This window comes from Trachurus trachurus, assembly GCF_905171665.1.
Source record: "Trachurus trachurus genome assembly, chromosome: 16".
NCBI lineage: Eukaryota > Metazoa > Chordata > Actinopteri > Carangiformes > Carangidae > Trachurus > Trachurus trachurus.
This window is the reverse complement of record NC_139902.1, coordinates 32,707,692-32,726,419: the sequence shown is the minus strand read 5'-3', so window position 1 is coordinate 32,726,419 and position 18,728 is coordinate 32,707,692. Positions and strand designations below refer to the sequence as shown.

The window sequence follows — 18,728 nt, the reverse complement described above, 5'->3', positions numbered from 1 at the left end:
ATGTTCATTATTGCTATACATTTCCGGTTTGTAACTAAATTAAGAGACTTAAAATAATAATCCACTTCAATCAAAAACAATTTAAATGTTGATTTTGTGTTTTGTTTTACACAATATATAATTCTCAAGTTCTTTCCAAAATGTACTACTATATGAACAACCATAAAACAGATGGGTTACATTTTCAAGTTCAATTTCAGGTTTACTATAGTAGCCTACATAGTTTTTTTTTCTTTGAAATCAAAATAAGTGATAACAAACAGCACTTTCTTAATGTTATCGTGCAATATCTATTTATTCCTACAGGTTTTATTATAGTACTGATTTTTAATACTGGATGACTTACTTATTTTTTTTTTTCTTGTGTGAGTGTGTGTCATTGAGGTTGTCCTTTTTAGCTTGTTTTAGTCTGTTTTAGCCCTGGAATGGATGTGGCACCACCACAAATTTCGTTGCACTTGTCTGTTGCAATGACAATAAAGGCTATTTGATTTGATTTGATTTGATTTGATTGATTAACGTTCTTCCCCTCAATGTTGATTTTGTGTTTTGTTTGACACAATATATAATTCTCAAGTTCCTACTACTATATGAACAACCATAAAACGGATGGGTTACATTTTCAAGTTCAATTTTACAAAAGGTACATTTGTTATTGATGTCAAAGCCCCTGTGTTTTATTGTGAAAGGTGTACCGGAAGCGTGTCGTAGCAGCGGAGGTGGAGCTGTCATGGTGGCCGCTGCTCGCTCGGAGAAAATCGCTCCTCGGTGGGATTTCACGGAAGATGCTGAAGAACCGGGAGCTGCTGGTAAGACTTTATTTACGTTCTTCAGACTTTTTTTTTTCTCTGGCGGATTGTCGAGTGGATTCCTGCTCTAAAACACAACAAACTCTTCACCAAAAAACACACAAACACACAAACATACACACAACATCTTTCCATTTGAACACTGAACACCGAAGCACCGAGCACCGAGCGGCCGCAGCCAGAGAGAGAAGCCGGAGAACGGAGCCCTTAAGCGGCTTGGTTCGGCTGAGTTCCCCCCCCCCCCTCTGGAAGTGGAGCTCCAGAGGAGGCTAACGTTAGCCCCGCTGACTGCGACGCTGTCTCGGCTGTGTGTTGGCGGATGGGTCGTAGTGTGGTGGTGGTGGTGGTTGTACGTTAGTGGTGGGCAGCTCGGCCGGGGGTTCGGTCCCTGTTCGAGTCCCAGTCCGAGTCCCTGTTCGAGTCCGAGTCCAGAACCGTTGAGCTAGCAGTCAGTTAGTTAGTAGTTAGCCGCCGGTGGCTAACGGCTAGCAGCTAACAGAAGCTAACGAGGCTAACATGAACATAAACATGTGTGATTGTGTGTGTGTGTGTGTATTGTGTGTGAAGCAGCAGGTGCGTCATTCTCAGGTTATATTTTATTTTATTTTATATGATGAGATTTTACAGGTGAGTCTTAGGTGACGTCACGTCGGTTTGACTTAAATCAGTGTTTTTACCTGAGAGAGACTGAGACACCTGAGGACAGAGAGGCGTGTCCAGCTGATGGAGCTGAGAGCCACAAGGAAATTATAGGTTACTAAAATTAAAATAAAATACATACCATAGATAATAATAATAATTCATAATTCCTGTCTTTATAATAATTTAGCCTATATATAATAATTTATAGCTCTATTGTTCGTCCATCCATTCACTGCAAGGTGTATGGTTTTTTGAATGACTACTACTAATAATTTATTCATAAGGCACGTTGCAACTTTAAAATACAATGATTAAAAAACAAAAGAATATATAGCCTATGTATATAATACAAAAAAATAACAATAATGATGATAATAATTTATTCTTATGGCCTACTTGAAATATTTTAAAATATAGGACTAGCTATACACAGGTGCATCTCAATGAATTAGAATATCATGGAAAAGTTTATTTAGGTCAGTGACTCAATTCAGAAAGTGAAACTAACACATTATATACTGTAGATCCATTACACACAGAATGAAACATTTCATGTCTTTATTTATTAATTTAAAGGACCATATATGTTTTTTTACTTCTTCCTACTCCTTTTCAAGCATGTTAAGACTGTTGATGAATATCATTTATTATATTTATTTGTTTTCTATTACTACTTTTGTTTGCTTTGTCTTCAGTTTCTTTCATACCTGACATGTTCGAGATAAAGGCTTAATAAATACCTTTTAATTTATTTTAATTGTAATGATTGTGGCTCACATTTAATGAAGACCTAAAATTCAGTATCTCAGATTTCAAAAGACCAAAGGAAACGTTGTTCCTCTGAACAGTCTGTCCATCTCTATGCCTTCGACACCTGGTTGGACCGGTTTGACCTGAACTAGCTACAGGAAATAAACTTTTACATGATATCCAAATTTATTGAGATGCAGCTGCAGATCAGATATCAGTCAAACAAAACAACACCAGCTGAGCTACAAACAAGGAAACAGTCTCACAGGTGAACGTGCTCACATTCCTGCTGGTAATCTTAGTTTTCTAATTTTTCCTATAAAAATGTACCTGAATCAACCAGAGCAAGGCTAGAAATAACATTTATTTATGTTTATATTGTTAAAATACCTAAGAAATGACATTTAAAGTTGAGATTAAGTTGCACAGAGAAGTTTGGGTAAAAATAAATCAAAATACTTGGAGTCAGTGAGTACGTTTACATGACACTTGAAAAAACCGAATTATTGCCTTAATCCGACTATAACTGGATAACTGAAGTGCATGTAAACACCTTAGTCCGACTGAAATCGGAGTTGAGAACTCCGATTAAGACACCCAGATAATGCGATTGGAATTCGATTTTCTCCGTCATGTAAACAGCTTAACCGGAGTATAACTGGACAATGCATGTGCGCATGCTCCACAACAGTAGAGACGGCACAAAGTGGAGCAGAGAAGCCGCCCAAACCCTGCAAAGTAAAGAAAAAAACCCAACATCAGCGCCGAGTCAATGCATTTCACACAGCGCAACCAGCAAGAGTGTTTTATTAAAAAAGAAAGAGAGAGAGAGAGGGGGGGAGAGGAAAAAGGAAGCCCGTATCCTATTCTCAGCGCGCATCCAGCTCAGACTGACGCGTCTGGTCGGGAACTGCAGTTGAGAATTTATTATTAAGCTACTAAATTGTTTATATCCAGTTTTTTACGAGGTGACAGAGAAGTCAACAGGACAGGGGGGCGCATTAACCCGCTGAAACAACGGCTGACGCCGCATGAGGAGGCGATGGACCCCGTCAGTAATTCGGTTTTCTTTTTTTTTTTTTTTTTTTTTTTTTTTTTGTATATTTTTTGGCGTTTTTGCCTTTATTTGACAGCACATAGTGAGATAGACAGGAAAGGGGGAGGCAGAGAGAGGGGTAATGACATGCAGGAAAGGTCTGCCCGATGCGGGAATCGAACCGGGGACGCCTGCATTGAGGACTGTAGCCTCTACATAGGGCGGCTGCCTTAAACACTGCGCCACGCACCGCCCCAGTAATTCGGTTTTCTCAGTTGCATACATTGAGACAAGGACAGAAGTCCGACTTGACGCCAAAATCGAATTTTGAGCATAGCTCGATTAAGCTCTGCATGTAAACGTACTGACTGACTATAAGACATAAACTGTGTGACGGCTCTGCAGTCAGATGAGCTTTTATTCATCTGAAACAGTTGAACTAATCAATCAATCGGTGGTGGTGATCAGTGTTGATATTGTTGCAGGCTGCTACCAACTAAAGACAGAGTTTAAAACCCAGTTCTTCTGAACTCCTGTGAGATGTTCCAGTGTCACTCAGACCTCGTTTACGCAGCAGCAGCAGAAACCGTGACAGAGTTTTCACGTGTTTCTTTTTTTGGTTTTCATGAAAATGAAGCTTCAAGTCGACAGAAATAATTTTATCTGAAACTCCAAAGACAGTTGAGTGGAGATTTTGAGGAAACTTTAGGACGTCGGAGTGTGACTTAGTTAGTTTGTTGTTCTCTGGTAGGAAACAGATCTCCACAGCTTCTGCACAGAGTTATGGGATGTTTCTGTCCGATGTTCTGGTTGTTGATGGTGAGTGAATCTGAGGAACATAAGATGAAATCTATCTATCTATCTATCTATCTATCTATCTATCTATCTATCTATCTATCTATCTATCTATCTATCTATCTATCTATCTATCTATCTATCTATCTATCTATCTAGACTCTGGGTATCACTACTGATTTACTGTATTGATTTGATTACGACTCCCAAGCTCCCGATTCAATTCGATATCGAGTTTACTTGGTTATGAAAGAGATTTTCACAAAACTAATGTTGCAAATTGTACCAAGATGAAACTCTCTAACCTGTTGTTTTATTAAAATATTCATGTTTTTATTACATTTACAGAAAAGGCAGTTACATTAATGCACATTTATTTAACGTGACCCACTCCAGAAGTCAACAGTGCAACAGTGCAGTGGTGAATCAAAAGATCGATAAGGATTTTATGAATCAATATCAGATCTTTCAGATGAAGATGGATATAAGTTGGGAAAATCCATTTGTTTAAACCCGAACCCCAATATTATATAATATATTCAGACGTTGATCATTGAGGGTGGGAGTGTCCATCGTTCCACACTCGGCTTTCTGACTGTTCATCCATCCAGGCCGGGAATCACTGCTGATTCACTGATTCACTTCAGTCACCATTCAGTTCGATTGGATATTGATTCATTCAGATACTTCAGCTTTAAAACCAGTTTATATAGATTCATTCAGCGATACTTCAGCTTTAGCTTTAAAAACAGTTTATATTGATTTATTCAGAGATACTTCAGCTTTAGCTTTAATACCAGTTTAACCCGGTTATGACGGAGATCTCATCCCAATCCCACAGATCTGACACGATAGGAAACAGGAAACGGAGAAGCTACGTTAAAAGATAAGTTCAGGGATTTTATCAATTAATGTCGGATCTTTTAAATTTAGATCGACAGGAATCGTAAAATCTATTTTTTTTTTTTTAACCCAACTCTATAGACCGAATCTCCTTGTTGTTTACATTCTACTTCCGGGTAGAAAACCAGCACGTAATTTGAATGAGATCAATAGTAACGAACGAGAGTTTAGTTATATATCATATTTTTCACGCCCTATCACCGTTTAGACAAATCTGAAATGGTTGAAGAAACATTACTATTTCTGTGTGTGTGTTTTGTGTTGCTATGTGTTGTATTTATTCAGTTTGGGGGAATCACAGTGTCTAGAAAGCATCAGTGGCTCAGCTGACAGGGACAGCTAACGGTAGCTAAGCTAACGGCGGTAGCTAAGCTAACGGTAGCTAAGCTACCAGCAGGACGTCAGCTGTTAAAACCCTCCCGTTGTGGGACACGACATGAAACTACTCCAGTTAGCTCAGTCATGTTGGAACTCAGATATCCGCTGGAGAAAATATTTTTTCATGGAGCGTTTATTGAGTCACTGAGTTATTAAAGTTAAACAGGTAGCTAACCGTTAGCCCTGCTAATCTCTGATAACCATGACTAATTACAAAAATGTGCACACGTAAATAGTAATGTTTGTCCAGTCATTGGTTTTATAAACTTTACAAACATCAGATTAGTCTAAACGGTGATATAGTAACATGAAAAATTATATATATATATATATATATATATATATATATATTAGAGGTGTCACGATTTCGATTTTTTATCGAAATCGATCGAAATTACGTCACGATCTCGAGCATCAAAGTCAAAGAGAGGATCGACGATCCCCCGCCCCCCCCCCCCCCCCCCCCCAAAAAAAAAAATCTGTCGACAACGTCTCATATTTCTATCGAAGAAAAGTTATTTCACAATTTATAGCGTTTTATCACCCAGCCCTGGTGGGCTATTGTCCCTCCTACCTGGGGAACAGGAGGGAGACACAGCTCTAACTACACAGCACCGACAAGCGCTGAGAGCCGCATGTTGCAGTGACTAAAAAAATCAAACAACAACCCGCAAATAATAAGCCGACGAAAAGGTGCAACTTGCCACTTTTTGTCGATGTATTATTTGCGGGGGCTTTCGGGGGATCTGTGACGGTGGAGGATCAGGACTGATTCACTGTGGGCCACCGCCAGTCTGATCAGGACCTGATCATCAGGTCCATCGCAGCGCTGCAGCTGCAGCTCTGCCCCGCTGTCACATGACTCTCCGTATCAGCGCAATCTCGTTTACATTACATTAAGCCGACATCAGGAGAATAACGACGGTAAATTAATGAAAATAAAATTATGATAATGTACAGATATAAATATATTTGTTTCAAAACCTTGGGGGCAATTTTGGCCCCTGGATCATGATTTTTGGGGGCATGTTACCTTTATATTGTAAAGAAATTATTTAAATGTGACCATTAGTGCCTAATGTGATACATTATGGAAATTGCATCACTTATATGTAGCCCATCTTTTGAAATAAGATTTACTGTACAAAATTTGATGAATAAAACCAATGATCGTAGACTAGACTAGTCTGAAAATAGCACAGGTGTCTGTGCTGTAAGAAAAAGAAAAAGAAACCGAGAATCGAATCGAATCGTGACCCTAAAATCGAAAATCAAATCGAATCGAGGATTTGGAGAATCGTGACACCCCTAATATATATATATAGCGAAACTCTCGTCCGTCACTATTGTTCTCATGCTGGTTTTCTACCCGGAAGTAGTTGTAAACAACAAGGAGATTCGTCCTGTATGAGTCGGTGTGAACGCACTTAGACACTATGAATAGTAAATATTCAACTGAGCTTGAGACCAGGACTGAGGAAGATTCCTTCAGGTCGGTCTGGTTCAGTCAGACGAGTGTGTAAAGACGACACACACACACACACACACACTCTGAGCGTGTGTGTGTGTGTGTGTGTTGCCTGGGGGTTCAGAGTCTGTCTGGTTAGAGTCTGAAAATCAATGCAGAGGAATCAATACTGGTGTTAAAGCACCGTGTGTGTGTGTGTGTGTGTGTGTGTGTGTGTGTGTGTGTGTGTGTGTGTGTGTGTGTGTGTGTGTGTGTTATCATCACACTGTCTAATCTAATCAGCAGTAACACACACGTTTCACTGGTGTTGATGTGAGTGAAGCAGCTGAACTACACACAGCTGCACAACTCATCACAATCTTATCAATATCATTATTTAATTGAGCTGGTTGAGTTGAGTCGACCTGCTTTATCTGTCAGTAACTCTTCTGAAAGTTTTCTCTTCTGTCCAAGACGCTTGTTTCTCACAACAAAAAACATTACACAATATAACACAACAATATAACACAACAATATAACACCACACAAAAACAAAAACATTACACAATATAACACAAGACAAACACTAACAGCTGTAATCACTTTATTGTAACTGTATTGTAATAACAACCTGTTGTGAAGCACATTGAGCATTAAATGTGCTTTATAAATAAAGTTTAGGAGTTTGAATTAAATATAAATAGGACCCAGATCAATATTTGATAAAAGTAAAATGTGTCTCAACATTGTTGTTCATCATCATCAGTGTGTGTGTGTGTGTGTGTGTTGCTATGGAGACGCCCGGGACAACAAATCCTATCCTCAGATGTAAAGCGAGCAACAAACATGACATCATCGTGTGTGTGTGTGTGTGTGTGTGTGTGTGTGAGACGTTCATAAACACACTCACATCTATATGGATTTATTCCGGGTTTTTTTTCTACTAAACGTCAGAAAACAGTGAATCATGTGGAGTTCCACTCAGCTGAGAGTTTATTACTGAAAACTAATCAAGTTAAATAAAGAGAAATCAGTAACTCATTTAGATGGGATGTAGGCTACACTTTCTCCAATTAGATTGAATCGTTTTAAACCATTCTGTTATGCGCACTCTCTCTCTGACTTTCTATAGAAACACTTTGATGTTGTAGTCGAGTGGATTTAAAAGAAAAGAAAAAGTCAAACTCGCAGTGATTCAGTGGAAAAACAAAGAGTTGGAAAAGAGAAAGTAGGATTTCTTTAAGATGACCTGAGTTGTTTTGGGTTAATGATGAGGTAAAGTTGGAATGGTTCTTCAGAAAGGAAGTCTTTACTAGAGCTACTTTCATAAAAAGTGCCTGGTCAAAAAGAAAAAGTGAATTATTTATGTAAATTCCATGTGGTTTTTGTTTTTGTTTTGTCTGAGCTCTGATGATTTTGTTTGGTGTCTAAATATGATGATAATGTGTCTTGTAAAGCCCTTTTAGGCTGGGCGCCTTAATTGGTGCACGACAATATAAATTCATTAATTCATTCATTCATTCATACACTCTGATGATGATCATTATAAAAAGAAACAATACAGTTATATATAGTTAATATTGACATTACAATTACATCTGATATGTGTAGATTAAATTATCACAGCTGCTAAATGTGGCTCTAACGACATGTTAAATAAACAGTTGTTATTGTGCTGCAGAGTTTTAATACATCAGACTGTTTATTCATCACATGGGAAATGTGGTTGTTACAGAAGCAAACAAGGTAAAGAGAAAAAAAAAAGAGCGAGAAATTCAATTATGGACCAAATTATTTCAAGAGTATGTTCAGTTATTAACAAAAATAGAATAAAACTTAGCTATAGGACGAATCTCCTTGTTGTTTACAACTACTTCCGGGTAGAAAACCAGCATGAGAACAATAGTGACGGACGAGAGTTTCACTATATTTATCTCATTTTTCATGTCACTATATCGCCGTTTAGACTAATCTGATGTTTGTAAAGTTTATAAAACCAATGATTGGACAAACATTACTATTTACGTGTGCACATTTTTGTAATTGGTCATGGTTATCAGAGATTAGCCGGGCTAACGGTTAGCTAGCTGTTTAACTTTAATAACTCAGTGACTCAATAAACGCTCCATGAAAAAATATTTTCTCCAGCGGATATCTGAGTTCCAACATGACTGAGCTAACTGGAGTAGTTTCATGTCGTGTCCCACAACGGGAGGGTTTTAACAGCTGACGTACTGGTGTTAGCTTAGCTACCACCGTTAGCTTAGCTACCGTTAGCTGTCCCCGTCAGCTGCAGCCACTGATGCTTTCTAGACACCGTGATTCCCCAAAACTGAATAAATACAACACATAGCAACACAAAACACACACACAGAAATAGTAATGTTTCTTCAATCATTTCAGATTTGTCTAAACAGTGATACGGCGTGAAAAATATGATATATATAGCTAAACTCTCGTTCGTTACTATTGATCTCATTCACATTACGTGCTGGTTTTCTACCCGGAAGTAGAATGTAAACAACAAGGAGATTCGGTCTATACACAGTGTTTTGCATGAATTTGCCTCTAAAACAACTCTGTCTGGTAACGTTGTGTTATTATCTCATAGCGTGGTGAATTTTTTTAACGCGTTAATTTTTGTGTAATTAATTAATCTTAATTAACGCGTTAAAGCCCCTGCTCTATATATTACATTACATTCTATTGTATGATGATTGGTTTTATGAGAGTGAGTCAGTAGAGTCCAGTAGGAAGCAGAGAGGAGCTTCACTGCTGCTGATTCCTGTGAGCCACAAAGACAACACGACTCTAAGCTGCTTATCCTGAGTAGTGGTGATGATGATGATGATGATGATAACAAGACCGTAACCAGGATGTGAGGCTGCGTTCAGGATGTGAATCACCGTTTAATCCAGCAGCTCAGCGCACGGTGTGTGTGTGTGTGTGTGTGTGTGTGTGTGTGTGTGTTTGCTCTTGTTATACTGTACCTGCCGAAGAGGAGGAGGAGGAGGAGGAGGAGGAGGAGGACAGATGTGTGTCTCAGTCTGTGAGTGGTGAGAAACATTGTCTCAGATCAGTTTCACACTCTGCTGCTGCTGCTGCTGTGATGCGTTCAGGGTCAGGGCCCGTCCTGCTCCTCTGACGACCTGTGGAGAAACTGAGCTGTAGTTTTAACCGTTTAACCTCTAACACAGGCAGGAACGGAAAATAGAAAATGTAATAGTGAACAGTGACGTCACAATTAGAGATTACAGTCAGAGGAATACTACAGAGGAATAATCGCAGTGTTGTGATTATCATAATTATTATTATTAACCAATTAGTATCAGGTTTTTTTTTTGCAGACTTCCACTCGTGCCTCCAGTCATATTTCACAGCAAAAAGTTGCACAGGAGGACTTACAGGATGAGCCAGTTACACAGTGCGGTCCCATGCAGGTAGCCTGCAGGTGCCCTGTCAATCAATGTTGCAAAACCAAAGTGAAATTGATCCAAAATCAATCTAATCAATTTTTTTTACCTCTAATTATTGTTGTTTTTATTGGTCATTTACATCTTGTTTTTTTTAAAGATTTTAATTCAGTTTTATCAGTTCAGCTTCCTGCAGTATAAATAGCAACTGCCCCAAAACATCACAAGAAACAAAAGAAACAAGGCGTAGGCTAATAGGGATGTGAATCTTTGGGTGGCTCACGATTCGATTCGATTCCGATTTTTAGGGTCACGATTCGATTCAAAATCGATTTTCGATTCAACCGATTCGATTCACAAATCGATTCGATTCAACCGATTCTTGATTTTATTTTTGCGATTTTTAGTTTGCTTTATTAACACCAGACCATGTGAAAAAGTTGAATGATGATGATGTCTACAGACTATTATATCAGAAGCCATACCCCCCCCCCCAAAAAAAAATGCACATCACATGTTTCAGATTTATTCAGCAGCAATATATTTGAACCATTTTAAAGTAAACTGCTACATGAAGCTGATTTTATAGGCTACTCTCTTTTCAAAAGCCTGGACTGAAGGGATGTGAGTATTTGGGTGTCTATTCGATTCAAGATCAGTTCTCATGCACATGCACATAGACATGTATCACCTGTAACAAAGTCGCTGCTTAAAAAAAAAACGCCAGCTGACCTGCAGCCTGTCTGCAGCGCCACAGAGGAGCTGTCAGAGCTGCTGCTGCTGCTGGTCCTCTCTCTTCAGCCTGGTGTTTGGCTGCACTTTGTATGAGTTTAAAAAAGTGAAGATCTAACGTCACCTGAGCACCGATCAGCTGATCCAGAGCGCAGTGGATGTGGCTGCTCAGCTGGAGCGCGCGTGTGTTTAACGGCAAAAAAAAAAGAAAAAAGAAAAACAGCGATCGTCCTCTCTCCTCAATAGAGGGTCGGGTTGCTGATGTACACAAGCCTAGTCACAGACATTCAATAGAGCATTTAAATCAGATCAGTTAAAGTTTGTAGGCGGTTAACAAGCGTCTTTTAGTGCCATGGCGTGCTGCAGCGCTGTCTACGGCGCTGTGAGGGCGCGTATTGAGACGGAGGAAAATGAATAAAAAATCGATTTTTGAAGATTATGAATCGATTCAGAATCTTAGAAAATAAGAATCTCGATTCTTACATGAATCGATTTTTTCCCCCACCCCTATAGGCTAATATCCATAAACAATAATTTTGTGTGGAATTTTGTTTTCAGGAGATTAATGTTCATCTAGGCAAAACAACCACTTTATTTTTCCATTTAGAGGAGTGCATTGCCGCCTTCTTTCTACTATAAGTGCAATTTAAACCTAAACATCAATGCAAAACAGTAATTATAGCAAGTGTAACTGTTGTAATGTACATGATTTTGCACAATAATATATGTTTTTTGTAATCGATATTAACATTCCTTCCAATTTGATACTAAATTTTGATTTCATCGACCAATTTTCAACTTTTTTTCAAACATAGTTTAAAAAAAATCTTCTTTAGAATTAAGACAATAGTCTTCAATGAGTTGAATATTGATGTTTTATTGGAAGATTAAGGGTTTAAACATCATTGAAAATGTCCAGTCGGTCCCTTTCTGAACAGAACAAGACATTTGAACGCATCGCTTGGTTTTGGTTTGGTTTTTCCATTTTCCAAACGACACAACTAATGGATTTATTGAGAAAGAATGATCGGTATCGGTGAAATCAATAATGCAGTTAACAGTTGTCTGCAGCTGTAATGGACTCAGTAAACCCACATTAGTGCTGAAACAGAAGCTCTCGGCCCATTTGTCTACAAAATGTGATAATGTTGTTTTGTGTGTGTTTGTCAGCGGGATGAAACAAAAAGCTCTTGGAACAGATGTGCACCGCTGGACGCGAGCGACGCACTGCATTATGGGACAGATCAGGGTCATTTCCTGCGTGTGGTGTGTCTGGTGTTTGGACTCTGAGCGCTTAAAGACGTTTAGAAGAATAAGAGAGGAAGTGGAAGTGGAAGGCGTCGTCCACCGCTCTGATGTTGGAGCGACAGGAAGGAGAGAATAAAGACGACCAGATGTGGTTTTTCACTCTGATTATCATCACCAGTCTTGTTTTGTTTAAGATAAAAGTAAGTCTGGTTCTGGAGCTCAACTCCTCTGACTTCCTGGTAGTGAAACATGTGTGAGGCGTTAAGCTCCGCCCACCTGATCCACATCCACCTGCTGGGTCCAGGTGAGGAACCAGCAGCGTTCACATCGGTTTAACTGGAACCAAATGTTACTCTGCCTCACTTAAATTGTTTGGTTTTTTGCTGTGTCTGTAATCAGTCTTCAGTTTCTTTTTAAGTTTATTAATGATCTGGTCTGGTGTTGGAGTGAACTCAGCCCTGAACATCTCTGTCTAACCCTAGTTCAAAGATACTAGAGAGGACGGAGCAGGGCTGTTGGCATCTGTTAGCACCGTTAGCATCTTTTAGAACTGTTAGCATAGTTAGCATATCTTAGAAAAGTTAGCATCTGTTAGTAGCACAGTTAGCATCTTTTAGAACAGAAAGTACAGTTAGCATCTTTTAGAACTGTTAGTAGCTACAGTTAGCATATTTTAGAACCGTTAGCATCTTTTTGAACTGTTAGCATAGTTAGCATATCTTAGAAAAGTTAGCATCTGTTAGTAGCCCAGAGTCTAAACACCAGACACGCCAGACGCAGGAAATGACCCTGATCTATCCCATAATGCAGTGCGTCGCTCGCGTCCAGCGGTGCACATCTGTTCCGAGAGCTTTTTGTTTTATCCCGCTTTTGTAGACAAATGGGCCGAGAGCTTCTGTTTCAGCACTAATGTGGGTTTACTGAGTCCATTACAGCTGCAGACAACTGTTAACTGCATTATTGATCACACCGATACCGATCATTCTTTCTCAATAAATCCATTAGTTGTGTCGTTTGGAAAATGGAAAAACGAAACCAAAAGCAAGCGATGCGTTCAAATGTCTTAAACTTGTCCCTTAAACTTGTCCCTTAAACATCAATATTTAACTCATTAAACTAATAGGACTATTGTCTTAATATTCTAATGAAGATTTTTTTTTAAACTATGTTTGTAGTGTTATAGAAATGTAAGGATCTCCCAGAATACGTTGCCTGATTAGGGGTAAAAAAGGTTGAAATTTATATGCTAACTATGCTAAACAGTTAGCATCTTTAAAATAGCACAGTTAGCCAGTGAGTCCAGTGTTAAACTGGTACCAGTTGTAGACCAGTACTGGTTCTACTGGTTCTTAAAATCAAAGAGTGTGTGAATATTTAGAATAATTTTGTGTATTCTGAGTGAGAGCAGAGACATAGGAAGTTATTCATCACTATCTTTACTCCAGAAATAACCTCCACACTCTGAAAGTCGCAGCCTGGTGTCGGCCGGTCGCTTTGACCCACTTTGCTCTGGGGCTGAGGGTTTTTTTTTTCCTCTGCGGCTGTGATCAGTCGAGTCGAGTCGAGTCGAGCGCCGGTGGTGAACATCGACCCCGTGACCTCAGGGAACAGAGCTCAGCTGATCTTCATGTCGTAGCTGCTGATAAACCAGGCGGCGCTCGGCGGTCTGTGTCCTTCCTGCAGACCTTGAAGGCAGCACGGTCCGCTGGGGATTGAAGTCGTTAACAGCCTCTCTGGCACGCAGCCAATCAGCATCTTCACTTTAAACTGGGTTTATAAACGTGGAGCTGATCTGAGTTCAGGTGTGAACGCGCCAAAGACACCGTGATAAGAGCCGTTTACTGACACAAACACCTCAAGTCTATTTTTAAGAAAAACTCAGAAAATCCAGTTGTATGTGACTCTGTAAACCAGTGGTTCTGAAACTTTTCTACATCAAGGACTGAAATTGAAACCAATTAGACCGTACAGACCCTCAATGGACAAAATTTTGAAACAAACACTAGAAATACACAAATATTTGTTTTGAGACTGAATAACGTTACTTTCTTAGGGCCAATGGCGTGAATTTAGAAAAAGAAAAAAATTAGAGAAATTTCTGGAAAAAAGTGGTAAAATATATATATATTTTTTACTTTAAAGATTTCTTGGAAAAACTGGCAAACTTTTGTTTTTTTTAAATTTTCTAGAAGTTGTAAAAAAAAAAATTACGGTATTATTTTATTAACAAGTGGTAAATTTTCTCAAAAATAGTTATAGAGAGCCTAAGCGGAAGCAGGAAGTAACGGCGCCATGGGACCTCAACTCTGAAAAACTCGCCATACAAATGAACGGGACTGAAAGTTTTATTTCGTGATCCGATTGAATTGCGCCATGAGAAAAAAATATGTCCTCTACCTGTTTAAAACATCACACACCACGCTATCACCACGCTATGAGATAATAACACAACGTTACCAGACAGAGTTGTTTTAGAGGGAAATACAGAGACTGTTGATGAAAAACTGTCCCTGAAGGCAACGTGCATAGAAAAAAGTGGTAACCCCCCCCAAAAAAACAAAACAAACAAAAACAAAAATAAAACGTTAAAACATTTCTAGAAGTAAAAGTTTTATTAAAAATTCTGGGAAAAAATAGAAAAAAAAGAGACCAAAACAGAGAAGAGGTGACCGACTTGCAACTCCTACACTTAACAGAGACATATTCTGCCCCTTTTCCACAAATTAAAACAGTTCCCAGGCTCTTTTCCTCTCAGAGGGTTAGGGGCCGGGGGGATGAAGCTTCATCTTCTTTAGCTTGACGTCATGTTTTAGTATCGGATCGGCTCGGTTTGAACCCGGGCTGAGATGTTACTGAAACACTACCAGGTACGAGTGGAAACGGACCCTAAGACGCCTTCAGGTGCAGAGCTCTTGTTTATTGCTGCTTGAACAAACTCTTCAGCTGTTTACAGCCTGTGAAGCACCAACATGAAGTCATAAAGACTCAAACTGGACTCATTCACTGATAAAAATCAGAAACCAGGAGGCTGCTTCTCTAACGTGGTCAGAGTAAAGACTAGATAATATAATATATAATAATAATAATAGAGCTAAGTCCTGCTGTGACTTGCTCCATTTAGATAGGATATAGAAACTATAAAAACGTGACCGTTGACCCTCCTGAGGCAGCGTGACGCCTCGGACACGTCGACCTACATCCTGGTCACCAGCAGCAGCAGCAGCAGCAGGTCTGTCACCTCGCTGCCATGTGGAGGTGAGGCGTTTGAGTGCAAACACTCGGAGCGGGAGAGCTGAGCGTCCCTCCTGGCTGCTGGCTCGGGGCCCGGTCGGCGTTCCCAGCCGGCGTTCCCAGCGGCGTGAGCTCGGCCCATTAATAGAGTCTGACCTGGATCTAATTGGAGCTGCTGGGAAACGGAGATAAAGAGCTGCAGAGAGGAAAGAGGACGAAGGAGCAGAGAGTTGGTTAGAGTCAGGTGGCTGTGTTTGTTGTTGGTTTGTGGAGAGTTTGCATGTTTCAGGAGTCAAATGAGGAGGAGGAGACAGGGAAATGACCGTCGGCCATTTAGTCCAGTAGTTTTAAGCCAAGATGGGGGTCAACGTTGAACAAATTGCAACAGAAGCAAACTCAACTGGTTTTGTATCCTCAACATGTCCTGAGTGAGGGAAAAAAGCCCAGAAGAATCCCATTAGGGGAAAGTTTAGAAAAACACCCAAATATATCCCATTCATACGCCTATTCATTATTTTTTCTCACGTGGTGTCCAATTAGCCTCGTAAACCAGCCTCTCCTGGAAATGCATTTCATTTCATTCCTCAGAGAGTCTGGCCTCATCCCCCCTCTAAGCGTTTGGGGGTGGGCGGGAGTTGGCGGGAGTAGTAGCAAAGACGGTTTAAAATCTTTGGTAGTAGCGTTGAAAGACAACCCCATTCAGCCAATCAGCAAGTTGGTGTAGTGACGGGGCTTTGCACCAGTCGGTCCCTGATTGGCCAACGTATCACAGCGGGCGACGCTGATTGGCTCGGCCTTCTGAGGGTTTCAGGCCAAACGCTTACAGCGGGGATGAGGCCAGACTCTCCCTCGGAATGAAATGAAATGCACTTCCGCGAGAGGCTGGTTTACGAGGCTTGTGTCCAATAGGATTTTAGAAAAAAAAAAAAAATGCAGACCTGAAAGTAACGAGTACTTTTCAGCCTTCCTAGAAATTAACTCAAGTAAAAGTAAAAATATTTGTCCTGGAGATGTATTCAAGTAAGAGTAATAAGTACCAAATAAATCTAATACTCCAGTAAAGTACAAATCCTCTGGATATGTACTTTAGTACAGTACTGAAGTAAATTTACTCTGTTACTGTCCACCACTGCTGAACAGTAAATAGTTATAACCATGTGACTTTACGTCTGTCGGTCCAATCAGGGCCTCCGGGGGGACGGCGCGTCCCCCCGGAGGAGAGGACGTCCTCTCATCTGAAGGTCGAACTCAAAATGAGACGACGACGTCTGGTCCGCGGAGGGTTTGGCTGCTCCTGTTGCCTAGCAACCGTCTCCTGGTTTTAACAGTCGTCCTGTTTTTTTTTTCCCAGTTGGACCCGGTTCAGTTACCGTGTGTTTCCTGGAAATCATTAAAGGGATAGTTCAACATTTTGGGCAAATTGGCCCATTGCCATAATCCCTATAGTCATAGCAGTAGGTTCGTTACCTTTAATTGTTGGTGCAAGCTGTTTTTAGAACGGCGGAGCAGAGCCGTGAGCTGCTCAGAGCTACGCTACTAATGGAGGATCATTATGGGATTTCTTGGTTTCAAACTCATCAAACTCATCAAATACACAATCCAACAACTCCACAACGCTCTGGTGGACAAGTTGTGAGCTGCACATTCACCACGCTATGAGATAATAACACAACGTTACCACACAGAGTTGTTTTAGAGGGAAATACAGAGACTGTTGATGAAAAACTGTCCCTGAAGGCAACGAGCATCAGTGGTTTTGCATGAATTTACCTAGAAATTTACCAAGGAAATCTCTGATGGTTACCGCCCTACTCAGACACACGGCTCATCATCACGTTTAGATTTCTGAAAGTGAAATGAAACATAGAAATGAGACGAGGTGTCATCCGCAGCTCGTAGAGGAACTGTGTGTTGATCCTGGTGGTCCTGGTTCTGGTCTGAGATGAGTCCGGTCCTGCAGTTGTCCTCCCGTCCTGAAGGGGGCGAGCTGTGATAATCCTGGTCCGGTGGAGGCAGGAAGAGAAGAGAGAGCGGATCCTCCTCTGAGCTCTAAGTCGCTGCTAATCACACACAGCTAATCCTCTGAGCTGCACCTGAACGCCTCACCACTCTGCTGCTGCTGCTGAGTTGATGTTTGCTCAGAGGCACCGAGGGTTTGGTTCGGTCTGGACTCAGACTGGTCCTGGTTCTGGTTCTGGTTCTGGTTCTGGTTGTGTGGAGCTGAGTTGAAGCAGCTGGGTCTGGAGATGGAGATGCCGTCCGTCCTCGTCCTGATCAGAGGTGATGAACCTGCTGCAGGACGCCCTGTGGAGAACCAGCCATCTATTGATCCATTGATTGATTGATAGCAGGGTTTCCTCTACATGTAATTGATCGTGGCGCACCGCCGCGGCAAAATAAAAAATGTTTTTAAATGTTAAAACAATGTAAAGCAGGGTTTCCACTACCAGTTACCGTTACTTTGCCCCTTTCCACTACACAGTTACAACTCTCGACTCGGTTTCGGCGCTCTTCAATCACAGCTCAGTTCTACATAGTTCCTCCTCAGTAAAAACAAAACTGATCAACCAGCGCATCCACAAATGAGCTACAACATTGGCCTCACGTATTTGTCAATCGCGGTGTTTTATTTTGAAAATTGACCGGATTCTCTCGTGTTTCTTTGTGTGACTTCCTGCCAAGATTGACGTGACCGCTCGCGACGCCGAAACGATCGCTGCAGGGCGCGAGCCGGCCGCGGAGGATTTGGACACCGAAATGAAAATGCCCCGCTTCTCTGCGCTTTTGCGTCCAGTGTGGCCCCGGCGTTATACGGTCCGATTCCCCCCACCCCCCCGTCGATCCGACCACCTTCACCGCCACTCTTTAAAAAAATCCTGGAGGAAACACTGGATTGATTTATCGATTGATTGATTGATCAGTCCATTGATCTTCATCAGAGACTAAAAAACAGTCAGTTCAGTTCAGTTTTCAACATGTTGAATATTTACCGTTCAGATTCTCAGATGTGACAGTGAACTCACCATAAATAATTAACTGTTACATTAAAGGGACAACGAGGAGTTTCTATTCGGTTATAAAAAAGTCTCATATTAATGTGGATGAATCTCCGTTACCACTTGTTAATGGCTCCTTTTTAGATAAATCTATGGTTTTGTCTCTATGGTTATTTTGTTATTATTAGTGGTGGAAATGCTGGGCGAGCCGACCAGCGTTTCTTTACTTTCGGTTTCGTGGCGAGTCATGAGAATAACGCCGCCGAATCTCCGTTTATGGTGGGAACTACGACGGTATGTGATCGTCTTCCAACCTCTGACTTTAATTCTTGATGAATGAAAACATGA

At 40.7% G+C, this 18,728-nt stretch overlaps 1 protein-coding gene across 1 annotated transcript in view; it reads left to right on the top strand.

Annotated features, from left to right (window-relative positions):
- Positions 1-719: 719 nt before the first annotated feature.
- Positions 720-18,728, top strand: part of atp2c1 (ATPase secretory pathway Ca2+ transporting 1) — a 41,852-nt gene continuing 23,843 nt past the window's right edge. Inside the window, exon 1 of the mRNA XM_083989295.1 lies at positions 720-809. Coding sequence (XP_083845421.1) covers positions 786-809 — 24 coding nt within the window. The 5' untranslated portion in view covers positions 720-785. The remainder of the gene's footprint in view (positions 810-18,728) is intronic.